This window comes from Pan troglodytes, chromosome 12 (genome assembly GCF_028858775.2).
Source record: "Pan troglodytes isolate AG18354 chromosome 12, NHGRI_mPanTro3-v2.0_pri, whole genome shotgun sequence".
NCBI classification, from domain to species: Eukaryota; Metazoa; Chordata; class Mammalia; order Primates; family Hominidae; genus Pan; species Pan troglodytes.
Genome location: NC_072410.2, coordinates 48,738,758 through 48,765,378, shown reverse-complemented (window position 1 = coordinate 48,765,378; position 26,621 = coordinate 48,738,758). Strand labels below are relative to the sequence as shown.

The 26,621-nt window shown below is 50.2% G+C and overlaps 1 protein-coding gene across 4 annotated transcripts in view; it reads left to right on the top strand.

Moving 5' to 3' along the window:
- TET3 (tet methylcytosine dioxygenase 3) overlaps positions 1-26,621 on the top strand; it is a 120,995-nt gene that overhangs the window by 2,889 nt on the left and 91,485 nt on the right. The window contains exons 1-2 of one of the 4 annotated variants that reach the window (XM_016948810.4): positions 11,140-11,270; positions 15,197-15,253. The exons of 1 other annotated variant lie outside the window; for it this stretch is intronic. In XM_016948810.4, coding sequence (XP_016804299.2) covers positions 11,214-11,270; positions 15,197-15,253 — 114 coding nt within the window. In that variant the 5' untranslated portion in view covers positions 11,140-11,213. Of the gene's footprint in view, positions 1-11,139; positions 11,271-14,755; positions 14,889-15,196; positions 15,254-26,621 lie in introns of those variants that run through there. 2 more of the 4 variants (XM_016948811.4, XM_016948809.4) reach the window with 2 other exon arrangements.

Below are 26,621 nucleotides of genomic sequence, written 5' to 3'. Positions count from 1 at the left end.
GTGGGGCTGGTCCCGTGGCTAGAAAAAAAGATTCAAGTGTTGAGGACAGGGACGTGGGGTTGCTGGATATTTCTGCCCCTTCTCACCTTGTCTTGTCCGTGCCCTGTGGAAGCTGTATGTCCTGACCCAGGGACTGCAGACTCGGGGCCCTGTTTCCCCTGTTTCTGGTTAAAGCAGACATCTGGATCACATATGCAGCCCCCAGCCCCAGCCTGGGAGACTTCTCTGTTGCTGGTGTTGGGGGTAGTTATCGTCCTGCTGGCCCAGTGCCCCATGGGTCGCTACTGAAAGCAGGGTGTTATGAAGCGGGGGAGGCTTTACTTCTGGATGTAAGAGCTGGTGCTTTGGTGTAGGGAGGAGCTGCTGAGTCTACTTTGCAAAGCTTGATTCCTTTGCGCCTTTCCTTCTAGCATTCCTTTTCTTCCCCAGCCCCCATTATCTTACTCGGTTCCTCCCATAATTAAACGGGAGGAATGAGGATGCTGAGCTTCCTGGGCTAGATGTTCTTGGAAGCAGTGGCCCTTGTGAACTAAGTTGAAGTGCTGCTTTTGGCAACAACAGAACATACCTGAGTGAAAGGGGCTGGGAGTGAGGCCAGGACCTTGTCATCCTGTGTGTAAGCTGTCGGCCCAGGCTGCCGGGTGGTCTTGGTTAAGATATCATGGATCTGGGGTGGCTGAGGCTTAGAGACACCCCTGCTGAGAGATGTCTGCATCCCTGTTGACCTTGCCATGGCCAACTGCCTCTCTAAGCCCCAGGGTCAGGTAAGGTGAGGCTGGACAGCCTTGGGTGTCCGAGGACAGAGGGTCTACATGCTGATCTGTGGAGTCTCTCTGTTTCTAGAGAAACAAAAGGGGACGGTGGAATGAGTTTTTTCGTAAAGCTAACTTTCTGTGACTCAAAGAGCAGTACTTTTTTTCTAAGGATAGGTCCTTTCTACTTCTCGATGTTTAAAATACGCTTTCTTAAAATGTGCTTTATGAAGTGAAGGTGTGATAGAAATTAGACCTTTTTTTTTTTTTTTTTTTTAAGTCTTCGCTTGGTAAAATACAAAATGGTAACCAGTGCCTCTCTCTGAAAAAAAAAAAGTTTTGTTTTGTTTTGTTTTGTTTTTGGTCCATGAAGGCTGAATGCCAGAGAGTCACTGTCTAGGGTATACCACATTTAACGGGCATATCTGTGGCATAATTAATTGAAAAGCTGAGATGTTCCTGAGAGACTGCCAGGGTGGATGAGACCCCAAGACCAGCCCAGCATTTAGCAGATGCTGGGGACTGCTGGGACCATAACCATTAGATCTTAGCAGCCGTGTGGCAGAGGGAACATGTCCTGGGATTGGGGAGGCTGTTTTGGCTGTGACTGTTCAGGTGGGGCGGGACGCAGTATCCTAGGATCCTCTCGGACATCAGACCATTTACCTGCATTCCTGCTGTGTGGTGCTTCCTCCTCTCTGTGAGAGTGCTGTGCTCCTCTGGGCACTCTTCCTTACTTCCCTTCTGTCTCCATCTCTCGTAGCTGACCTTGGGGCTTCCTTTGAATTGTCTGCTTGCAGTTACTTCATATCATCCTGTAAGGAGGAGATTATCTTGGGTTTTCCATCTTCTTTCCCTGCTCCTCACTCTTTTTCTCTGGGTTTTGTCGGTGGGGAGAAGGGTGCAGGGGAATCCCTCAGAAAAGAAGTTCAGCATTTTAGGGCTAGAGACAGGTCCCCCAGGGATGGGCCTTCCTGCCCTAGGGGGCGGTGACTACTTCTCTGAGTCCTAATGTGAGGTTGGGGCAGGTTGGTAGTAGCTGTGGTCTTCCTTCCTAGTTCCAGGAAGACTTTAGAGGAGGCTGTTTGATTTCATATTCTTTTTACCTGAGTGGTGGCTTGGTAGTACAATGAAGATGACTGAGTAGAAAAGTAGGGTTTGGTGAGTAAGGAAGCACAGTAGATAGGGCTGAGAACCCAGAGTAAGTGCTGTGCCCTTACTCTCTTGGGCAACCAGTGCTCCATCCCTTCTGTGTCCATTTTCTCAATTGTAAGATGGGAGTAACCCTTCTTTGTAGGGTTGTCATGAGGATTAAATGAGATAAAATATGCATAATGTCTGGCACATAGTAGGTAATCAATGCATGATGACAAAACATTCCTAAACATCTAGAAAATGATGAATCTTTATGCATTAACAACTGTGCATTAGTCTTCGAGCTGTAAAGATGCAATACAAGGGCTAGGTATGGTGGCTTACTCCTGTAATCCCAGAGCTTTGGGAGGCTGAGGCAGGATGATCACTTGAGACCAGGCTGGGCAACATAGCAAGACCCCATTGCTAAAAAAAAAAAAATTAGCCAGGCATGGTGGCATGTGCCTGTAGTCCTAGCTCCTGGAAAGACTGAGGTGGGAGAATCGCCTGAGCCCACAGTGGGCAATATTTGAGCCACTGCACTCCAGCCTGCATACAACTCCAGATGCAATACAAATTAAGCGTTTATCTCAAGGCATTCACCTCACTTACTCATAGAAGAACCGTGGGGCAGAACAGTAGAGCCAGGCAGAGGGAGGGAGGAGTTTGCCAGCCTCTGTGCTGGGGAAGGAGGCTAGACACCAAGGAGTCACTATGGTCCTAGGCCTGACTGAAAAGTTGACCATGGATGAGGGAAGTAAATAACTATTAGAGTAGGAGAATGACCCTTAAAAAAATGCATAGAAAAATGTATGCATAAGTTTGGAAGCATAACTGAGAATATTATGGGTGAAAATGAGAGAAATGGAAAGATATATGTGATGAGAATACTTTCTAGCCCTCAGCCAACTGGATTTACATCTTGAAACAGATCTCTGCCAGATTTGAGTCAAGATACCTTGGAATTGGGAATCTTTCAACAATATCAGAACACCTGATGAATCCTTGCCCATCCTGCTGGTAGTTCTATCTTCCTGAAGATGGAGGCTGTGGAGAGGAATGTGTTCAGGCTGGTCTCAGCATCAAAGGGAGAATTGACTAGAGAAGTGGAAGTGATGAGAATCTTTAGAGAAAGGGACCGCATCTGAGCATTTGTCAAGCCTGAAAGAAGGTTGGACAGGGAGGAGTGTTTGTATTTTTAGTAGAGATGGGGTTTCACCATGTTGGCCAGGCTGGTGTTGAACTCCTGACCTCAGGTGATCCACCCACCTTGGCCTCCCAAAGTGCTGGGATTACAGGCGTGAGTCACTGCGCCCGGCCCTTGTTGTTTTTTTAAATAGAGACAGGGTCTCGCTATTTTGCCCAGGCTGGTCTTGAACTCCTGGTGAATTACAATTTTTATGGATAGTCTTTAGAATATCGTCTTTCAAATGCAAGCAGTTTTTAACTCCACGGCCACAGATTCTAAATGAAAATTAGCTGGAGGGATAGAATTGCTTGTTAAAAAGCAAACTCTGGCCAGGCACGGTGGCTCACGCTTGTAATCCCAGCACTTTGGGAGACCAAGGCAGGCAGATCACCTGAGGTCAGGAATTCGAGACCAGCCTGACCAACATGGAGAAACCCCATCTCTACTAAAAATACAAAATTAGCCAGGCGTGGTGGTGGGTGCCTGTAATCCCAGCTCCTGAGGATTGGACAGATGAGAAGTCGTTTTTGACTTAAAGTCATCTTAGAGGGAGGCCACTGATATGACTGCCCTGTTCAGTCTGTCAACCATGTAGATCAGGGGTTCCACATTGGGATCACCTGGGAAATGTAGCAAAACATGGTGCCTGGGCCCCACTCCCAAGGGATTCTGATTTAATTGATCCAGGGTGGACCAAACTGGTCTGGGGCTCCCAGGTGTACCTAGGCTGAGGCAGGAGAATCCCTTGAACCCGGGAGGCAGAGGTTGCAGTGAGCTGAAATTGCGCCATTGCACTCCAACCTGGGCAACAAGAGTGAAACTCTGTCTCAAAAAAAAAAGGAAACGCTGATAGAACAGTCATGAATGATAGCTTCAGGAGAAAGGTGTTGGTGGGACTGGGGAAGGACTGAGCCATCTGTGTGGCTATATGGGCTGTTCTCTAGTGAGTGAGGGGGTAAAAGGCCAAGCACATTATGTGGAAAGTGGGGACATGGCACTGAAGCAGAGTCAGGAGTGTGGTCTGAGCCCCTAAGAGGAGCATCAGGGAGTCCAGTGGCCAGAATGTGCTAAGGCTGGTGGAAAATGCTGATAACAATATCTTGTATATGGTTCTAGCAAGAGTGAGAAGGAAGAGGTAGGCTTACAACTTTCTAGGGATGGAGAGAGTGGACAGACACTGGGTCCCTGTGGTGTCAGAAGATATAACCTGGGGAAAACAGAGCCAGCCAGCTACCCTACCCGAGTCTGAGTCATTCACTTCCTACTGAACACCTGCAGATGTGCTTGCAAAATCACAATCTTTTTTTCTTTTCTTTTCTTTTTCTTTCTTTTTTTTTTGCGTTTTGTTTTGTTTGAGATGGAGTCTCGCTCTGTTGCCCAGGCTGGACTGCAATGGCGTGATCTTAGCTCACTGCAACTTCCACCTCCCCGGTTCAAGCGATTCTCCTGCCTCAGCCTCCCGAGTAGCTGGGATTACAGGCATGTGCCATCACGCCTGGCTAATTTTTGTATTTTTAGTAGAGATGGGGTTTCACCATGTTGGCCAGGCTGGTGTTGAACTCCTGACCTCAGGTGATCTGCCCACCTTGGCCTCCGAAAGTGCTGGGATTACAGGCGTGAGCCACCGTGCCCGGCCCTTGTTGTTTTTTTAAATAGAGACAGAGTCTCGCTATTTTGCCCAGGCTGGTGAACTCATGGTGAATTACAATTTTTATGGAATTATGATGATTGAAAGAGGGCCAAAAAACCAGAGATGGGCTAAAAGTCCAATTTCTCAAAGAGATTTTGAAAATTGTAAATATATAATCTTAATGTCAGTTTTTGAGAGTTCTAGAACAGATTGTTTAAAAGGTGTTTTGTGAAACTTTAGAAAGGCAGGTGATAAACTTTGAGGGTGTTTGTGGTTCTTTTCAAAGCAGCTGAGGCAAATGAACAGATCTAGATTTCTGTAAATAAATGATGGCATCTCCTGCCAGCTTGGACAGATGAGAAGTCCAGTTTTTGACTTAAAGTCATCTTAGAGAGGGAGGCCACTGATATGACTGCCCTGTTCAGTCTGTCAACCATGTAGATCAGGGGTTCCACATTGGGATCACCTGGGAAACGTAGCAAAACATGGTGCCTGGGCCCCACTCCCAAGGGATTCTGATTTAATTGATCCAGGGTGGACCAAACTGGTCTGGGGCTCCCAGGTGTACCTAATGTGTAGTTAGCATGGAAACCCTCTGATGCAGGTGAGAGACTGTGAGGTGATGGGCACCTACCTGGACTATTCTATGGCAGATTGCTCACCTGAGTCCTGAGACACCTGTATGTTCCACAGCCTCACTTCCACCTTGCTGCTCAGTGGACCAGCAGCATTGGCATCACCTGCAAGTTTGATAGAACTGCAGAATGTCCAGCCCTACCCCAGACCTGCTGAATTGAAATCTGCACTTTAACCAGATCCCCAGGTGATTTGTATGTCCATGAAAGTTTGAGGAGCTGTCTGCAACATCTCTATGACCAGAAGGGCATGGGACGCGGAGCCAGTGGGGTGGAGGGCGGGGGCAGTGACAAATAAGCTGTGATGAACAGGCAAAGAATTCCAAGTGCCAGCAGGGTAAAGAGGATGACCCAACCCATTTCCTGACCCTCTAAGCCGGGGAGACAAGGACCTCTTGAGATTTACTGCATGTTTCTGCTTGTTCTTCTGGCATTTGTTTCCTTGTAGTTTAGTGAGTTATCAGTAAAACCTATCAATAAAACTGATCTACAAAGTTATCAGAGAACTTGTGAATTTGTTCTGACAACAGTCAGGAAAGGGCTCTCAGAAGATGTTTGCTGCTCAGCAGCCTGATTCAGGAGGTTGGAACTCCATGACCCAGTAGTAGATGGTGGTGGTTGTGCAGAGGAAGGGGTGTGTCCATAGAATCTTAGGTCTCATGGAACAATCTGGAAGCTTATGGAGCAGAATCGATGTGTGCCCTTTTCACAAGATGAGGTAGTAGGCGAGTCAGATCTGTGGGTGTGGTGGGTAGGTGGGTGGCAGTGATGATGCAGTTATTACGTTGAATGATAGAACAAGGGGCTAAGGAGGTTGGGGCAGTCAGGTACAGTGAGTCCCAGTAAGACTCAATGGGATTTAATCAGGGCAAGTACAAAGGCTTGTACTTGTTTTAAAAAAGAAATGTACGAACTCTGGCTTCCTAGCAGGTAGGAATAACTGAAACTCTAAAAAAGAATGTTGACAGTCTGTCTTGAAATCTGTCAGAGTGGTCACATGCAGGACAGTTGAAGGAAGCAGGGCTGTTCAGCTGCTGATGAGTAGAGGAACACAGGCTCAGGCAAAGCTTGTATGAAGAAGAGGTCAGTTCCCTCACTGGAGGGAGTATGCAGGAGTTTTATTAGTGGGTGAAAGTTATTAGACAGACTGAACCCACATTAGAAAAAAGAATTGTCTAGCATTTATGACTATTCCAGCACTGAGGAACTAGCCCTGAGAGGTTCTGTGTGACCAGTGCCTGCACGAGTCTGGGTGCTGCCTAACAGGGAAGTTATGAGGATGTCCTCTGGGTTGCGGGAAGGTTGGGAGGGAGATTCACATTTGGTGGTCTCTTGCTAAGATTATGTGAAGTATATTATCAGGTCTATTTTCTTTCTTTCTTTCTTTCTTTTTTTTTTTTTTTTTGATACGGAGTCTCGCTGTGTCCCCCAGGCTGGAGTACAGTGGTATGATCTCGGCTCACTCAACCTCTGCCTCCCAGGTTCGAGCAATTTTCCTGCCTCATTCTCTCCTAGGTAGCTGAGATTACAGGCACGTGTCACCATGCCTGGCTTATTTTGTATTTTTAGTAGAGACAGGGTTTCACCATGTTGGCCAGTCTGATCTTGAACTCCTGACCTCAGGCGATCCACTCGCCTTAGCCTCCCAAAGCACTGGGATTACAGGCATGAGCCACTGTCCCGGCCTATCAGGTCTATTTTCATGTTTCTTTTTTTTTGTCTGTTTGTTTTGACGGAGTCTTGCTCTGTTGCCCAGGCTGGACTACAGTGGCGTGATCTCAGCTCACTGCAACCTCTGCCTCATGGTTCAAGTGATTCTCCTGCCTCAGCCTCCCAGGTAGCTGGGACTGCAGGCGTACACCACCACGTCTGGCTAATTTTTGTATTTTTAGTAGAGACGGGGTTTTACCATGTTGGCCAGTCTGATCTTGAACTCCTGACCTCAGGCGATCCGCCTACCTTGGCCTCCCAAAGTGCTGAGATTATAGGCGTGAGCCACTGCGCCTGGCCTGTTTGCATGTTTTTTAGATGACTACATGCAAGAGAGGCATCTATCTTAGACTGCAGCATTTTGGTCAACTTTTAGACTTAATCTTAGACCTAGACCTAATCTCAGACCTCAGTTGGGGTAAGGTCTGTGAACTGTTTTGAAAATTTCAGCCAAATGTTATGTGAATGTGCGGGGGTGTGTTTTCTCAGAGGAGAGGATCCGTGGTTTTTAGCAGATTGTCAAGAGTATTCAGGACCTCCCCAGATTTAAGAAGCGTGCCCTACCTGAGCCGTCTAATATAGTTGCCATCGGCCACAGGTAGCTATTTAAATTTAAATTAGTTAAGATTAAATTCAGCGACTCAGTCATACTGGTCGACTTTCAAATGCTTATTAGCCACATGTGGCTAGTGGCTTATGTATTGGACGGTGCAGATAGCATTTCTGCCATCACAGGAGGTTCTGTAGGACAGTGCTGGGAGCCAGCCTTAGAGTGACCCTGTGTGGTCCCTGAACCCTCACCAAGGGCTCTTTTTAGGTTGGGGAAATAGCTGTCTGAATTGGCAGCTCTCAGGGTTTGAGATCCCAGCCCCCACACCCAAGATAAGTGGTGAGGTCTCTGGACAGAACTTTCCTGGATTCTAACCCACTGCACAGTCCACTGCTTCTCCTTGAAGGCACGGCCATGCTTTACTTGTCGCTATGGGAGAGCACAGGGACAGGAGTGAGGTGGTGTGTGCCACCCAGAGGCTCTCTGTGGGTCCCTAGTGGGGAAAATGACTCCTCCCCACCTACAGTCTTGGTCAGCAGCCCCACTGAGCTGTGTTCATGTTGACTTCCAGCTCCAACCTTATCTCCTGGGTCCTGCCAGAGTTGTCCTCTCTGTTGTGGGTTTTCTTGTTCTGGAAAAGGCAGTGTGGTGACTGGGCGGGCTGGAAGACCAGGTCCAGGGTCTCAGGAGTTGTCACTAATTTCCCACTCCATTCCCCTTCACTCCGTTACAGCTCCTTTTTGGAATGAGGGGACGATGCTCAGGAAGAGAGGAGGTATTGGAAAGGAAAGAGACCCCTTCATCTTCCTTTTTAGCCCTGCTCAACCTGGCTGGCTATTTCTGGGAGAGCCCTTTAGAGTTGCTGTGGGCCTCTGCCTATGTCTGTGCAGGGCATAGGCACTGCACAGACAGTTGCCACACCCAGGGTGGACAAATCCCATGGTGGCCTTGTCTCCTGTCATTTGCATAGGCAATCTGATAACCTAAGATTTTTTTTATTTTTTATTTTGAGACAGAGTCTTGCTCTGTCCCCCAAGTTGGAGTGCAATGGCATGATCTTGGCTCACTGCTACCTCCAATCCTGGATTTGAGCGATTCTCGTGCCTTAGCCTCCTGAGTAGCTGGGATTACAGGCATGCACCACCACACCTGAATAATTTTTGTATTTTTAGTAGAGACAGGGTTTCGCTATGTTGGCCAGGCTGGTCTTGAACTCCTGGACCTCAGGTGATCTGCCTGCCTCGGCCTCCCAAAGTGCTGGGATTACAGGCATGAGCCACCATGACCAGCTTGATAACCTAAGTTTTTATTAACCACTGAGGGAGGGATCGAAAAGAAGGCCGGCAGCCCATTGTGGGATAACTGGCTGACCTTCAGGTGGCCACAGGTATGGGGGTTTGTTGCCTGCTTGCTTCAGGTAGCACCAGCATGCAGCTGGGGCACTGTTGATGGCTGTTCCTGCACTGCTGGCTGTGACTGGTACGAATTCTAGCTCTGTTGTGTCCTACCTCTACCACACCTAACGAGGGTGTTAGTGGACAAAATAAGGCATCTCTGACTGCTGCTAGAGCAGCAATTCCAGATTCTCAGAATGGATGGGAAGTTGCATTGGATGGAATTATTTGGTGGTATTGGCCAGACTGTGGGTCCCCCATGCCTCCTGCCCCTCCTAATTACTGCTGGGTGGGGGAAGTCTCAGGAAATGAGTACGGAGATGCTGGGTCAAAAAGAAGTAACAAAATATTAGACTAGAGTCTGCTCCACTGCTGAGTTTTTCTTGTGGGGAGGACATGGGTGGCTTTTTCCTGTCTTATTTTTTATTGATTGATCTGCCGTTTAAGGTAAGCTCTGTGTGCCCCAGTTCCCTTAATGATGCTGGGAATGATCCTGAAGCCCTAGAAGAGAGAGGGACGGCAGACTCTTACTGTGAGGGCTGGGTCCTGCCTGTACTATGTTCATGCTGCAGGATGGGGTGAGGTGCAGTGAGGGGAGAGGGGGTTGTGAGGGCCAGTGGGAGAAGAGCTGGTGCCAGGAGGACAAGGAGAGAGAGACACCTTCCTGGTGTATCCTGGGTCCCAGGATCTACAAGGTCCCTTGTACTGGAGGCGGCCAGCCCCTCTCTCTGGTGCTGCTTCAGTTTCCCGAGGCAGGACATCATCTGCTTTGACCTATAGACAGGCAGGTGGCCCTCCTGGCCCCATTCAGCAAACCTCGCCTGGGACTAGCTGTTTGCTGGGTGCCATACTGAGTCTGAGCGGTGGGTAAAGGGAGGCACATTAACTCTGTGTGTCCTTAATGATCTTGCTGTCTGGGGAGGGAGACAAGCATGGAAACAAATAACTACAGTACATTCTGATAGGGCTAAAAGGGAGGGATGCCTTGAGGGCAGAGACTGGCCTTAGTCACCTTTGGGCCCATAGAGGCCAGCCAGGAAGGGAAGGAACTTGTCTTGAGAGTGTAGTGACATGTGAAGGATGAGGAGGAGAAGGACTTCCAGGAGGGGGAAGCACCTCCCTGATCTTGCAGTGTGTAGAGATGCTACTTGATGCTGGCGGCAGGGGTGTGGAAGGATGAGGACAGATTGCTGGGTACCGCGTGAGAATCCTAGAGGTGGAAGGTTAGACGCTTTGTGTTAATTCCTCTTGGAAGTCTGCTGGGGCTGTCCCCGGGTTTCTAGCTCAGCATTCGTGCCCCACCTTCTCAACAGCATCATACAGTCCGTTGTTATTTGCTTAGGTCCTTGGAACATTTGGTGGTTCAAGGCTGTTGAATTTGGGGCGAGGAGACCCTGACAAGGTTCACAGACTATAAGACCTTTTCACGAGCATCTCAAAGGGCATGTAGGGTATAGGCAGAGTGTCACCTGCCACCTATCAGCCTGGGAGGCCCTGGATGCATGCTGTTTGCTGGTAGGAAGCACGAAGATGGAGTTGTTGGCTGGCTCCGACTTGTTTCCCTCCAGTGTTGCTGGGTGCCTTGGTTCAGTCTGGTTCTGCCGCATCTCCAAGGAGAGAAGCATCTTTTCTTCTTCTGTTGCTGCTGCTGCTGCTCCTCCTCCTCAGCCTCCTCCTCCCTGTGATTGTCGTTGACACAGACTTCCGCTGCCAAAGCTAATTGTGAGGCCTGATCAGTGAATGAAGGCAAAGGCAGTTCCCATGACAACCGTAAAGAGTTTCAAATATAGGGGATGATGTGTGTGTGATGGGCGGCAATTACTTGGGTGGAAATTGATGCGTGGACACCGGGGACTTCAAACATAGGCTCTGAAGGTGGAGGGGGTGTTGGGGTTTTTTTTGGCAGGATCCTTTGTGTGATGAAGAGAAAAGGAGGTCACAGACTTCCCTCATAGTCAATTCCAAGTGCCTTCAGTGTGTGGAACGTAGGCATAGCCCTGCAGGGGCTTTGGAGAGGCACAACTCCAGTCATTCTGGTTGGGAATGCAGGACACACAGAGAGACAGATAACAGTACCAGGGGTCAGATGAGAAATGTTAGAAGCGCTGTTGGTTGGCAGAAGACTGGTATAATCAGAGAAGGCTTCCTGGAGGAAGCAGGGCTTAAACAGAGCTTTGAAGTAAAGCCCTGTGAAGAGTGACCTCATTCAGGACACAGCCATGGTGAGGGAGGATGAGAAGCCTTTCTCCCTCTACCCTCTACCAGCTCTAGAAGAGGTAGGTGGATATGAAAATCATAGAGCAACACAGAGCAGCCTTGGCTGTGCTGCTGCAAGTGAGGGGGTGGCAAGAACCCTGTGCATTCATTTTCTGGCTGTGTGACCTTGGGCAAGATACTTAGCCTGTCTGTATCCCAATTCTTCGTCTGTAAAATGGGCACAAATATTTCCTGTCTCATTGGTTTGTTTAGAGAGTTAAAAAAGATACAGTATATCATGCTCTATGGGGCCTGACATGGGGTTGGTGCTTGGTTGATTTCTTGTAAATTCCCCCAAGAATGTGTCTGGTTGTGTCTGTGTTCCTTCGTCTTTGAATATCTGTGTGGAATCTGACCTGTGGGTATCCATGTTCCTGAGGTTCTCAGTGTTAGGGCATTTTGTGTGTCCTGAAAGCGAGTAAATCCATTCACCTCTCCAGTGGGGAGGGCTGTGGCTCCATTCCTCCTGCTGGGAGCACAGTAGGGTCTGGGGGTTGTGATAGAAGGTGGGGAGGGGAGGGACCCTTGGCCCCAATGCAGAGGGGTTCCAAGTACCTGTGAGTGATCGCTGTGAAGTGCAAAATTTAGAAAAGGGGGCAGATAGAGATGGGAGGAGGATCAAGAAGGGAGCGGAGAGCATACCGGCTGGAGGCAGAGTGGCCCTGGCATGCACCTCTGTGACTCCCTTGAGCCCCGGCATTCCACGAGTCTCAGAAGAGGGAATGAGGCCAGGGTGAGATGGGGATGGGAGCAGATGGACTGCCTGGGGGACTATGGGCTCCTCCTCTGGGCTACTTCTCTGGTGTAGCCGAGGGCTGCTGGAAGGCAGGGTGGGGACCTGTGTTTGGGGTAGGGCTGAATTACCACCGGGAGATGAGTGGAGCCAGGAGTTGGGATGGGAACTTTGCTCTGTGGCTCCTTCAGGCTGCTGAGGAAGATAGGTGCTGGTTGAGCAAGTCTGGGAGTAGATCACAGTTCAGTTCTGGCAGGTCCTGCCCTCCCAGGACAGCGGGTGTCTCTCAGATCCTTGAGGACCTCAGGGAGAAGGCTGACCAGAAGAGGGGCCTCCACTTCTCAGTGCCCAGCCCCCTGCCTCTCCACCCTCCTTGTGTAGAAACTTGGCTCAGCACATTCCAGCTCTGTGCAGAGCCTAGGAAAGTAGGGAAGACAGGGCCCCCGCCCACGTGGGAGGACTGCCGTGTAAATAAATAACTGCACTTTATTGTGACTGGTGCTGTGGAAGAGGCAGTACACTGCTCTGTCAGGACCCGGGAGGAGCAGATGATGCTCATGGGAGCTTGGTGATCTGAGAAACTGGCAGGGGGAGGCAATGTTTAAACTAAGTCTTGTACCACATTAGCTTGCCAGGTCGGGGGAGGTGGAGAGGGATCCAGGCAGAAGGAGCAGCACCGGGAAGTCTCTGAGGCATGAAAACATTACTAGATCCATAGCTTAAAGGGAAGTGATTGGGTTCAAGTGACCTCGGTCTTCTTTGTATCTCCCTGGGGTTGGCAGAGACAGACAGAACTTAGAGAATTGGAAAGAGAAGGACCTAGATTTGAATTCCAGCCCACCACTCACCAGCTGTGTTGACAGGCAAGTAAGTTAACATCGCGAAGTCCTTCCGTTGCCCTGTTAGAGATGAGCTTTGTATGTGGAGTAAGTCAAATGAGATGATCCTACAACATGGTTGGCACAGGGCCTGGCATGTAGCAGGGGTTTGATAAACTGTGGCAGCCGCTGCAGCAACCGTACTAGTTGTTACTGTCCAAGCATTGTTTGTCTCTCCTATCCAGCAGCAGACTGTATGGGGGGTAGGTGTGAGGGCAGGGGTTTTGGGGACCAGGATAAAGGAGGGACTCCACTTGGCCTGGTCATTGTCAAATTTGAGGGGCACAGAAACCCATTGTTCCACCTGAGCTGTGCTTAGGACACTGTTCCTTGTCATGCTCTGCCACCTGCCTCCCTCCCTGCCCTGTGTTCCCAGGGGGAGGCAGGTATGGGCCCTGATGCCTCCTGGAGTCTCCTCACTGGAGGCCAGCTTTGCTGTCTTTCCAAAGGCAGCTCATCCTGTTCTGAGTATCCCCTTTGGGCCCCCGGGGAGGGGACAGCAATTAGGCATCTGTGGTGTAGTGGGTAGGAGAGCGAATCACTGGGTCAGGGGCTCTCAAACATCCTAACTAATCCTGTGAGTCACTTCTCCCTGGCCTCAGCTTATTCATCTGTGAGAATGAGAAGGAGCACCCAGTGAGCTCTTCCAGAAATTGATTCACCTGCAGTGAATCCTCACAACTGGATGAGGTAGCTGCTATTTGTAGTTCAGTTTTATAAGATGAGCAAAGAGAGGCTACGAGAGGTAAGTTACAACCAGCTAGGTAGTGATGGAGCCTGGAGTTTGTGGGTACCAAAGTGTGTGGAAGTCGCTTCCTGGGAGGTAGAAGCTCTGGGGTGCTCAGCTACAGGGAGGGATTGGGGTAGGGAACGATGTGCCCCGGGTGGCCCAGGAAGTAAATCTAGGAGTGGATTGCAGGGTCGGCCTCTCCCCTCTCTGTTCTTTCTCATCCTGCCCTCCTTTCAGTCTTCTGATGCAGCTTTCAAAGGCTGAGTCTGGAAACTGGAAGACCAGAGCTCTTGGGGTCTGGGCTACCTCCCCTCCTCTGCCTTTCCAGGAGATGGGAAGCCCTGAGGTCTGGGGACCCTTGGGGTCTTGGGGGTTACCTCCTGTAGCCTAAGAGTGGAGAACCCATTGTGGGGTGTTGGTGGGGAGGCTGTCTTGGATGGGTATGTTCTGGCGGGGCTGGGGGGTGATCCTAGAGTGAGGTGTGGGTGTTTGTGTGTGTGGAGGAGGGCAGGGTTGACACAGGAGGTGTGGGCTCCGAGGAGCCTGTTTTCTGAGGTGGGCGCTGGAGCAGGGAGGAGCAGAGAGCTTGCATAGCTGTTAAGAGTATGGTCTTCAGAGCCGACAGACCTGGCTCAGAGTCCCGGCTCTGCTGTTTCCTAGCCGCATCACCTTGGGTAAGTTGTTTCACTTATTTTATCACCTCATTTGCAGAATGGAGTAAAGGTTCGTGCTGCCTGGGCTTTTTCTTCTTTTTTGAGGATGAAGGAGCTATTGCACCTCATGCCCTTGTGACAGGGCCCGGTGCCGTCCCAGCTGCTGCCAGGATGATGCTGGGGTTAGAGAGTGGCGAAGCGGGAATCCCCCCCCCGCCCCCCGCGTCTGCTCCGCTCCGCTCCACCCGGAGGCGCAGTCTGTCATCTTTGATCCTGGAGGCGCAGAGGACGCCTTCTGGGTATTACCTTCGGGGTCCCCGCGGGAGGAGGCCGGGGGTGCCCTGGGATGCCCCAGCCTGCCGGGGAGCGGCACGGCGGGCCTGGGAAGCAGCCAGCGCGGCTCAGCAGCACCCTCGGCTGCGCCCCCGCCTCCCGGCTGGGCAGGTCCGCCAGGCGGGGGCAGGGCCGGCCGCGGGGATTGGCTGGCGAGCGCGCCGCCCCCTCGCACACCAGCCCCGCGGCGGGGAGGGGAGCGCAGCCGGCAGCTGGCCGCCGCCTCCTCTGCAGTGCCTCCCTCCGTGCGCTCCCTCCGGCGGGGATAATGGGAGGCCCGCCGGCCGATGCACCAGAGGAGGCCGGCCGAGGTAGAGCGCGCGGGGCCGGGGATGGCCGGGCGGACGCGGGCCGGGGGTCGCCGTCCTCTCGGATCTCGGGGGGATTCTCAGAGGAGAAATGAAAACAAAAACACACTGGAAGGCGGGGGAGCCTGTCTGCCGTGATCCAGGCGGCAGCTGGAGGCAGGAAGATGGTCCCAGATAGCCTTTCTTTCCCAGGCTGTATCCCCTCCCGTTCGCCTTCTTCCCCTCCGGCCGGGCTGGGGGCTGTAGCAGGAGGACTTTGCTGCCTTCCTGGTACCCGCCTGGCTCACACGTCCCTCTGGCTTCTTTTGCAGGTGGAAATAAAGGCTGGTGAAGGAGCCGGGCCGTGGGGACAAGGAGCGGCTGTCAAGGTACCTTGTGTGTGTGCGTGCGTGTGTGTGCGTGTGTGTGGTGGCGGTGAAGTGTTTGACCGGATTGGATAAAAATAAAGGGTCTCCTCTGGTGATCCCTTAATCTCCCACTGTGTGTGTAGCAGCAGCTGAGGGGGAGGGGCGGCGGGGGTGTGGGCGGCCAATGAATTCTCAGGCCTGTGTGGGTTTTGTTTGGATTCTTTTTGCTTTCTCAGCTGGATGGTTTTGGGTGCAGTTGGGGCTTGGTTTGTTGAACTGTTTTTTTTTTTTTTCTTTTTAAGACATGCAACCCACTCCCCACCCCTGCCTCTGGAAATCTCTCGAGAATGTCCCTGGCACTGTTGGTTTGCATCCAATCTGCAGAAATCCCGGGGGGGGGACGGTGTGCGGGGAGGGGGGGTGGGGGGGCGTAAGAGGGAGGGAGAATTGCGCTCCTGAGTCTGAAGCTGATAGGATGTCATTAGTCATGCTGCTGTCACCATGGAGATGGCTGGAGAGGAGAGGAGGTGGTGGGGGTGAGGATATTTTGGGTAGGGTGGGGGCTGATGCAACATCATGACTGGGAATCCGGCGGGCGTCTGCTGTTACTCTGTGTGACTTGGTGTCTAGGGGACTGGGAAGAGAGTGTTCCCAGGTGCGTGGGAAGCAGAGAAGGGGGCACTGAGCTTCTCCTTGTGGTTGTCTGGGGGGCGGGGAGCTGGGGTGTTTGAGGCAGGGGAGGGGAGAGTCCAGCAGAGTATCAGCCATTACTAGGAAACCACAGATATTCCTCCCACGTTGGCATGGACCCGATCAGTAGGTTTCCTTGAGCTTGTCCCCCTTTTCAGGGCTAAGGAGCCACTGTGAGTTTGGGATTACTCAGCAGTATCCTCTGCTGGCCCAGGGCGGAGAAAACAGATTGGGAGGTGGCTCTGTGTGGCTGCCTCTCAAGTCCAAGAGCAGAGAGGCTGGAAGGGAGCATGGGGCAGGTGGGCAGGGTCAGGGCTCATGGGACTCTTCCTAGCGGAGAGGAAGCGCGTTCCTGCCCCTGCCTCAGCCCACCTGCCCCCTCAGCCGCTGGAGTCTTCAGGGAGCTGGGGATCTTGGTTGCTTGGGTAGCAGGTGGGTGAGCTGCGAGTGTCCCCAGATACCCTTAGTTTCCTCCCTGGAAATTCTCTTCCCGCCCCCTGGGAAAGCTGTGGGAAGCTCCATGGAGGTGCTGGAAGTGGCATCCTGCCACCTCACTGACTGGATAGGGATGCTGGTAGGGAGGGGCTCTGCTTCCCACGTGGGGGATAGGGACTTCTAGGTGAGGCCGCAGGGTGTATCAGGAGGCCTGGATAGTTCCCTGGCTTTGTCCCAAGGAACTTGAGGCAAGTAAGTGCTTGGGGAAGGGTGTGAATTTTGCTTCTGGAGCAGCTTCTGGGAAGGAGAAGAGCCAGGGGGCATCGGCTTCCCCGTCTAGCAGGTGTGCTTTAGTGAGACTGGGAGTAGTGGATGATCACCTGGGATGAGGCGGTGGGAGGCTGGGAGGTGACAGAGGGCAGTTGATATGGGCGATACTGTGGGTGGGGAGGAGAGAGCTGAGCTCACCTCAAGTTGGCTCTCACTACACACTCTTTTCTACAGCCTTCTCTGGAGCTGAACCCCCAGGTTCCACCTCTGCTTCCTCCCCTCGCCTCCCGCTGCTGGCTGGAGGAGTTGTAATCACCTCATGTGCTGTTGGAGGGGTGTGGGCACAGAGATCGTAGAGTAGATCTGCTCTGTCTCCCAGCCTGGGGAAAGCAGGCCAACGGGATGAGGACAGATGGACTCAGGGAGGGGGCAGGCCCCTCTCTCCTCTGTATCTCCAGCCTTGTCAGCCTAGAGCTTCCCTCTCTGCTGGGAGAAAGGACGGGCTGGCAGGTTTGTTTACTCCCGAAAGCACCCCCTTCCGCTGTAGTGATGGCTCTCCCTGGCAGACCCGCTTCTCTTCAGCTCTTTCCAAGTGTGTTCTCCGTGTCTCCCTGCCTGCTGGCCCCAGATGGAGGCTGGTTTTCCGCAGTCCTGCTGGAAGCTCCCAGCCTAATACCCCAGCCTTAGTGTTGTGGACATGTGGCAGGGGCTACTTGAAAATCCAGAGGAAGCCTTCCTAACTAGTCTTTCTCCTTCCGCCTTCTCAGAGTAGGGCCTGAGCTGGCTGAGTTTTTAAAACTCTGAGGTTGTATCTATGCTTGTTTTTATTGTTCAGTTGTCTGAGAATCATATGCAGCTCAGGCACTGCCAGCAAACACTCAGGTCTGAGTCTTCTGTCCCTGGTGCCACCTTCACACATAGAGTTTCCTTGGGTGGCCAGTTGGCTGCAGTGTCCCACATACCCAGGGTGAGGCAGTTTTGCCAGAGGCCCTTCCATTTTCAGGTCGTGGTGTAAGAAGGATATGTCTGATGTGTGAGCTCATCTTGGTCTGGTGTGAGATCAGACCAAGACCCTGGGACACGGGACACGGGGGTGTCACGAGATGGGTGCTGGCTGAGGAAGCCCCATGGGAGAATGGTATCTAGTAGCCAGTGGGAATAGACACATATACGATGTGCTAAGTCCTGCCAGGGTTTCAGGAATACCTATGATGTACGTATGAGTCCACATAGTGCCTAGCATAGACACAGAGTTGAGCTTGATAAACACAAGTTGACATTTTATTGTTTGGTGCATTACATGTCTACCCGTGATATCTCAAGGAACATGCTATAGCAGACACTGTTGCTACCACCTCCTCGTTGGCAGCCTGGAGAGGAGTGAGTGCCCAGTGCCGAGAACACCGGGCCGCCCTGCTTTCAAGGCTCCCACACGGCTCCCACACTCTGCCCCATGGGAACCCTTGACTGGCTGAGGATGTCTGGAAACTATTTTGGGATTGTGCCCAGGATCTCTGCCTTCTGTCTCTCCTTTTGACCACTGCAAAAAAAAATGCCCTGTTCTCAAGGACCTAAGATCCTCGACTTTCTATACACTCTGGGTCCTTCCCACTAGTTGTTTCTTGCCTGCTCTTCCTACTTCCAGCCACTTCTCTCTCGGGTATAAGCAGCAGCCAGCTTGGGAAGATATGGAAGCAGGTGAGCATGTCAAACTAGAGAAGTGAAGGAACTAAGCAAGAGATTTTCAGAGTTGAGTTTGAGGATGGAGAGAAAGAGGGGGCTTTCCCCATCCATGATAAGAACTGGAGTTAGAGTCCCAGAGCTCAGCTCCATCTCCTTGGTGACCCTCACCCTTTTTGAATGTCATGGGAGAGGGAGAGAGCCTTGCAAGATATACACATGAGTGAGCTGAAGGGAGAGCCCTCCTGTCCACAGTGGTGCAGGGGCCCTGGACCTGCCCTCAGGGACCACCGTGGGGACGACTACAGCCCTTTTGCTGGGCCTGGTGAGGAGGGGCCTGGGCACTGGGCTCCCTCCAGCTGCAGATGGAGGTTTCTGCTAGAAATGGGCTTTGTGGTCTTGCCAAGTCCCCTCCCATACCCCGGAGGCTGCAGCAAATGGTTTGGCTGGATGGGGGTGGGGGCAGGGAGTATGGGAGGGGCTACGGTTTGGCTCAGCTTTTGGGTCTCACAATCCTCTTAAGTCCTCTTTCCTACCCTTGACCTCTTGGGCTTTCGGCCTCATTTCCTCTCACACCCGGGCATCTGGCAGTTAGCTGAGGACTCCCCCTTGTTCTCAGCGTCTCTACAGCTTCAGAGAAGGAGCTAGATTAGGAAGCCTTTAGGCAAATAGAAGGCAGGGAAAACTTGGAGGATTAAAATCTGTAGACTATTGTATTCTCTAGGACTATTACCCCCATCTCTATCTATTTTCTCCCCCTTTCTTCTTCCCTTTGTCTTTCAACATCCACCAAGCATTTATCATGTTCTAGGTACAGCATTAGGTCCTGAAAAATAAGAGAAATCATTATTATTTGATTCTCACAAAACCATTGGAAGTAAGAGACATTGACTAAACTATTACCTGAAATTATAACTCTTGAGTGGGAAAGCCAGCACTGAAAGCTTTTGTGTTTTGTATATTGAATGCTTTTGACTTCAGTGTTGTGTTTGGGGCTGTGAACTTGCACATGGCAGACAGAATCCTCACCCCAGATGCACCCAGCACTTTACATTTGCTTTCTCTCTGGCTCAGAGAACCTCAAGGGACTTCGAAGGTTGACTCAACATGCCAAGTTTGTTTTCAATAAGTCATTGTTTCCCGGATCTAGCAATGACAGAGGAGGGCAGTGGGGTCAGAAATGGGCTAGCTGGGAAGGGAGCTTAGTTTTGAAAGGCACATGTTGGCATTAGATGTTTCAGATTTGAGATTCTGAAAGCTGGATGGAAATACTGTGCCTGAGCAATCTACCATGAACCTGAAATTGCCTTAGACTCATTTAGAGTGTGGGCCCCGCAGCCCTTACTGCTTCAGGGGGCTTCAGTGAGACCCACTGACTGAGAGGAGGAGGGTGAGAAGTGCAGTTGTTAGTTTCCTTCCACTCTGTTTTCTACTCTACTCCTACTCTTGGGTTCTGTCATTAGCCATGGGGAGGTCACTTACTGTCTTTGGACTTCAGCTTTCTGGGTAAAGTGAGGGGATTGCCTTCCAAAGTTAAGTTTTTCTCAGACTAAATCTGGGGAAGGACCAGTTTTTTTGTTTGTTTGTTTTTTGTTTTTCAGTGTTCCCAAAAGATTGCAAAACTAAAACATGGTCCCACTTACTTTGTACAGCGAGTTTGCAGCTGCTGCACGTGTGGCTCAGCACCATCCAAAGTGGTCTGTGAGCCATTCAGTGAGGCGAGCCAAGTGATCATGCCCTTGGATGTCATGGTAGCTTTAAATTGCTATATAGGTTCCTAAAGGCTTCCTCTTGGTTCCTGTATTTATGTTGTGGTGGATTGGTGTTAAGCAGTTTACGGGCCATATCCTGAATAGCACTGCTTTTGAACTTTTATCTGGGACAGCATAGGGTCTCTGTTTTGATGCCTCCCCACCCCTTCTGGACATGACTTTTCCACTCTTCTATACCCTCCATCTTGGGGACAAAGCCTCCGCTTGAAAGAGTAGAGATCTTTTTGTCCCATAAGTTCTCTGAGTGCCCCAAAAGATTTACTTGCATCTCAGCTTCTGTAGATAAGGATGCCTCCTGCCTTCTCTTTCACTTCTGCAAGTCTGGGAGTCTGATGGAGGCCCATCAGAGCCCTTGGAGCCCCGGTACTGTGTGTGTGTGAATTGCATGCCTTGGAGGAAGAGAACAGTTGGGGAGGAAGCCAAGTCTCTTGTAGATGCTGGTGTGGACTTGGACCCTGCAAGAGACTAAAGCTCCATTGCCACAGGCAGGGCATCTTGAATTTTGAGCTTATTCCATGCAGTGGCTGTTAATAACCTAGAGGTATACCCTTTTTCCCCTGGGGGTTGATTGCAGATTCTACCCTGATTTCTATAAACAAAGACATCTTAATATTTCTGACAGTATGAGCTTGACCATCTTCCCCCTACTTTCTGTTGCTGAGGATCTATGGCCTTTTTTGAGATGCTAAAGATTAGACAAAAAGTAAAAATGACTAACTTTCTTCTATTCTGGCTGCCTTAGCTAGAGGAGAGTAGGAAGGGAGGGGTAGGGGGGAGGTAACAGTATCTTGCCACAGAAATATTCCTTAAGAGGCAAACATTCCAAGGATAGGAAGATTAGGGTCTAAAGAAATCCTGGTTACCTCCGAGGCCTGGAACTCTTACGCCCTTGGTGCTTAAGTAATTGGATTTCTCAACCCCGCCTCCAGGCATTTTTCCCCTGTGTAATCCTAACCTCATGGGCTTTGCAAAGGAAACAAAGGCATTGAAAGGGTTTGCAACTTGTCCCTGACACTGAGCTCCTGAGCTGTGAGCCCTGCCGACTGAGTGTTCCTCCTTTGCCTCCTCTGCAGCGTCCACCGTCTCTCTCAAAATCCTTGTCCCCAGGAGTCTGTTTTTCTAGCCTGCAGGCCTTGGTTCCTAGCCCTGCTAAGCAGATGGAATTTACAGAAGGAGCCATTTCCTGCCAGTCCACCTTCCTGTACCTCGGGGAGGTTCCATCTCTGACCCTGCTGGCCACTCTGCAGATGGGGAAGAGCCAAGGGAGGCTGGTAACTCCTGTAGGAGGCAGAGAGAGGCCCTGGAAAGGGATTCTGAGCTGAGAACCCTGCCTGGATCCATAGACCAACTTTCTCTACTGCATGTTCTCCCTTGAGTGTGACCCTTTGGCCAAGTCATTCCTCTGATGGCTTGAATAGGCTCAGGCTGGGGTACAGAGGGCTGTCCCTACTGCATCAGGCCCTGCTGGACCCAGAGAGAGGAAACTGTGCCTTCACCACATGGATCATTATTGCCTTACACCCTAGTTCTAGGGGAGGAATACAGAAATGGGTTTTCAGGGGAGCCCTGGAGGTGGTGTCCAAGAGATGTCCACCATATTTTTCCTAGCACTGTGGATCTCTCTGCTCTTCCCTCTCCATCCTAGGACACTCTTCATGGCTTCAGTCCATCCCTAGTCCTGCCCCTTGTGCTTTGATCTCAGCTTTAAGACCTAGACTGAGCAGAGAGGGCCTCTAAGGACATGCTTTGTGAAGCATGGGCCCAGGGCTCTATGTCAATCATCCAGGGAATGCGTAAGATGCCAGGGGGCTGCCCAGCCAGGACAGCTGTCTACTAGAATCAAACCCATGGGCTCCTGCTGCACAGTTAGGTAGAATGGGCTCAAGACAAGGGTGGCATAGGGGCCTCAGGTATGAGGGCTGGAAGCTCTGGGCAGGTGGGCCGTGTGGCATCTCCCTCTTCACTAGCCCTGCCACTTGTCCCTGAGCCAGGTGCTACCTGATGGTTGAGCTGTATGGGGACCTCTGCCCTGTGGCCTTTCCTCCCACTGTTATTTCTCCTTGGTTTCCTGTTTTCCAGCTGTGGGTTCCCAGAGGCGTCATTTGGACCCTGGGTAGTAGTTAGGGCTGAGCTCTGGGGTTGTGTGGTTGGAGCGGCGTGTGTCTTAGGGCTGTACTGGCAAGTGGACCAAAGCAGTCTAAACACCCTGGCTAGGAGCCAGAAGCCAGGGCTCCGTGTCCAACCCGGGAGGCCTGGGAAGCTCCTCCCCGTCACCTTCCAGATGCTGCCGCCTCCATGTGGGGGGCGTTGCTCCCCGCTGGGTCTTTGCCCGAGGTCTGGGGGAAGCCGGATGTGGAGGAGGACCTGGGTGGGTGCCAGAGCACTTCATCCCTAAGCTCACCTCACCTAAATGCTCCCACCCCCACAGCCACCACTGGCACAGGCAGGACCATGCTTCAACTTGCCAAGAGTGTTTCCAGGGACTGGTCCCTCTGGTTCAACGAGTTTGGTGGTTCTCAGCACCAACTGCTTATTGGAATCATCTGAGTAGATTTCAGAAAAGAAACTGTCAATGCCTGGCCCCAGCCCCCGAGAGTCTGCTGTTATTGGTCTCCAGTGGAACCTGGGCCCCAGCATTTTTCAAAGCTCCCCAGGTAATTTGAATGTGCAGTCAGAGTTGAAAGCAGCTGCCATATCCAGTTTGGGTCTCCCTGCCTCTCCCATGTCCCTGGGTTGCCCCAGAAATTTTTTCTCATTCACTGATAATTTTAATGATCAATACAGAGTTTGCAAAAGTGAAGACAGACATGTCAGACCAAACACTGGATTCAGTGTTCTGTTCCATGAGACTGTTCCATGAGTTCATAGTTATTAAAACCAGAACTTAAGCGGGAAACTATAGCAAATGATAGAAACTGAATTTTCTCCTCAGTTTTTAATTTTTAAAAACTTTTAAGGCTGGGTGCAGTGGCTCATGCGTGTAATCCCAGCACTTTCGGAGGCTGAGGTGGCCAGATCATGAGGTCAGGAGTTGAAAACCAGCCTGGCCAACATGGAGAAACCCCGTCTCTACTAAAAATTAGCTGGGTGCGGTGGTGGGTGCCCATAATCCCAGCTACTAAGGAGACTGAGGCAGGAGAATCGCTTGAACCCGGGAGGCAGAGGTTGCAGTGGGCCAAGATCGTGCCACTGCACTCCAGCCTGGGCGACAGAGAGAGACTCCGTTTCAAAAAAAAAAACACTTTAAAAATTGAAGTATACTATACACACGGAAAGGCATATGCTGTGTACAGTTTGGTGAATTTTCAGAGTAAATGCCTGTGTAATCACCACCTGGATCAAGAAATAAGTACCTTCACCCGGTTCCCATTGCCTAGAATTTCTACAGCATTTGGACAAAGGTCAGGCCAGGCCATAGTACAGTAGTACGTGCTGGCTTTGGGCCTGGAGGGCTTCAGCTTGGCCTCCACTGGAATACCTTTAAATACTTTTCACACCTATGTGGGTGCTCCTGAAACTGAGTGGGTTCCCCCTGTGATAGGGCACGGGGTAGGGGCACCCTTCCAGCCCCTCCCCGGTGTCACTCTCTCCCTTATCTCCTTTAGTTTCTTTTCTACCTGGGCCTTAGGTGTCCCAGTCCCCTATCTTCGGTGAATCCAAAAATCCATATCCTTTTTTTTTGCCTTGTATTCTGTTTTTTGATTTTGTAAGTAATACATATTCTTTGGAAAAATTAGAAAATAGAAATAGGGCTGGGTGTGGTGGCTCATGCCATAATCCCAGCACTTTGGGAGGCCAAAGTGGGAGGATCACTTGAGGTCAGGAGTTTGAAATCAGCCTAGGCAACATAGCGAGACCCTCATCTCTACCAAAAGGAAAAAAAAAATAGAAAGGGAGCAAAAGAGAGGAATTTGTCCATAATTTCACAGTCCAGTTAGTCATTTTTTGTTTGTTTGTTTTTTGTTTTTTTGTGAGACAGGGTCTGGCCCTGCCGCCCAGGTTGGAGTGCGGTGGCTTGATCTCAGCTCACTGCAGCCTCCACTTCCCAGGCTCAAGCCATCCTCCTGCCTCAGCCTCCTGAGTAGCTAGGACTACAGGCACATGCCACCAGGCCCAGCTAATTTTTGTATTTTTTGTAGAGACAGGGTTTTACCATGTTGCCCAGGCTGGTCTCAAACTCCTGAGCTCAAGGGATCCCACCCCTCCTTGGCCTCCCAAAGTGTTAGAATTACGCTTTGGGATGGCATGAGCCACCTCCTCAGGCCCCATTAGTCATTGTTAACCGGAGTATCCCTGCAGACTTTATTCTATGCATATTTCATATCTGTTTAGTGTTGTTTGTAGAAATGGAGTCATGCTGCATTGTAGCACACTTTCCTCTATGTAATAACTAGCAGTCATTTATTGAGCACTTACCATGTGTGGGGCAGGCACACAGGGGTAAAGTTTTCATAGTTCTCTCTTAGTTTTCAGGACAGCTCCGAGGCAGGTGGTAGCAGCCCCACCTTTCAGAAAGGAAACTGAGATTCAGGCCAGGAGCTTGACCAGAGGTTGATGTTTCACAAGGGATGAAGCTGGAATCCAAGCCAAGGATATCTGACATTAGAGCTGATGCTTGTGTCTGTAGACTGCTGCCTCCCTCCTAGGACCGTCTTTGCATGTTGAATTCATTTACCAAATATGTATTGAGTAGAGGACATCTTTTTCCTTAGTATTTTTTCCTTTCCACTTTAATGTGAATGACTCTAGTGTTTTACATTTAAGTGTGGGTATTGCTGATTGTTTGAGGTCTTCTGGTTGTTGGTTTGAATTCTTCTATATCATGTTGAAGAAATGGTTTCATTACATTTTATTAAGAAGTTTTTTTTTCCAATTAGTAGTGGATGTTTGCTTTTGTCATGTCTGTTTAGCATGGTTTGAAGATCAAATGGTATTTCTCCTATTGAATTGTCTTTGCATTCTTTGAATATACTATACTTGGTAATGGGGTTTTTTTTCTTTTCTTTTTTTTTTTTTTTTTTGAGACAGAGTCTTGCTCTGTTGCCAGGCTGGAGCGCAATGGCATGATCTCGGCTCACTACAACCTCTGACTCCCTGGTTCAAGGGATTCTCCCATCTCAGCCCCCCGAGTAGCTGGGATTACAGGCACATGCCATCATGCCCAGCTAGTTTTTTGTATTTTTAGTAGAGATGGGGTTTCACCATGTTGGCCAGGATGGTCTCGATCTCCTGACCTCATGATCCTCCCACCTCGGCCTCCCAAAGTGCTGGGATTACAGGCATGAGCCACTGCGCCTGGCCTGATGGGGTATTTTTTTAACATGCTGTTTGATTTGATTTATTAACATAGGAGTTTTGCATCTATATTTATGAATCAGATTGACCTATAATTTTCCTTTTGTGTTTTTGTTGTCAGATGTTAGTATTAGAATAATAGTAACTTCATATAATGGACTGTGAAGGCTTTTCTTCTTTATTCTTTGGTATAATTTAAATAGTACTGCTTAAATAATAATTCGATTCTTTTTATTGGGGCTGGGTGCAGTGGCTCTCACACCTGTAATCCCAGCACTTTGGGAGGCCGAAGTGGGTGGATCACGAGGTCAGGAGATCGAGACCATCCTGGCTAACACAGTGAAACCCCGTCTCTACTGAAAATACAAAAAAAAATTAGCCGGGCGTGGTGGCGGGTGCTTGTATTCCCAGTTACTTGGGAGGCTGAGGCAGGAGAATGGCGTGAACTCAGGAGGCGGAGCTTGCAGTGAGCCACGATCGCACCACTGCACTCTAGCCTGGGCGACAGAGTGAGACTCCATCTCAAAAAAAAATAGTAAATAATTCCATTCTTTTATGAGGGATGGGTCTTTGCAGCTTTCTGATCTCCCCTCTACTCCCCATAACTAATATTATCAAATGTTTACTTTGTATTTTCCATAGAAGTGATCCTTTTCAAATTTATTAACATAATATGTCTACAGCTACTGCTTTTCAGTTCCCTCAGTAGCTGTGGTTTTTTTTTTAACTTTCTTCATTTCTAATATTGTATATTTTTTCTTTTTCTTCTGTAGCTTTGCTGGAGTTTTATGTAATTTAAAAGCACACAGATCTGTCAGTTGTGCTGTTTTCTAAAGTATTAATTTCTACTGTAGTCTTATATAAATTGTCATCTTTTCCTTAGGTTTATTTGGTATGTCCTTTTTCTGGATTCTCAGTTGGATCCTTAGCACATTTTTTCTATTTTTTTCTTCTTTGATAACAAATACATTTAAAAATATGACTTTCACCAAGTTCCACTGTGGCCTAATTCTCTTGGTTTTGATATTTTATGTCTGGAGTTCTTGGAGAGGTTTCGATGATATACCCAGCATGAGAATTCCGAGCCCCGATTTAGCCTGACCACCCTTCCTCCCAGTAAGGGCCCTGAGGAGAGTCCCTGCATGGCTGCATGGCTTGGTGGCACAGCTAGGCAGTGCAGCACTTGGTGACTCCCTTGGGCTCTGTCTCTAAACCCCCAAGTAGGGACCCTAGTAATAGCTAACCAG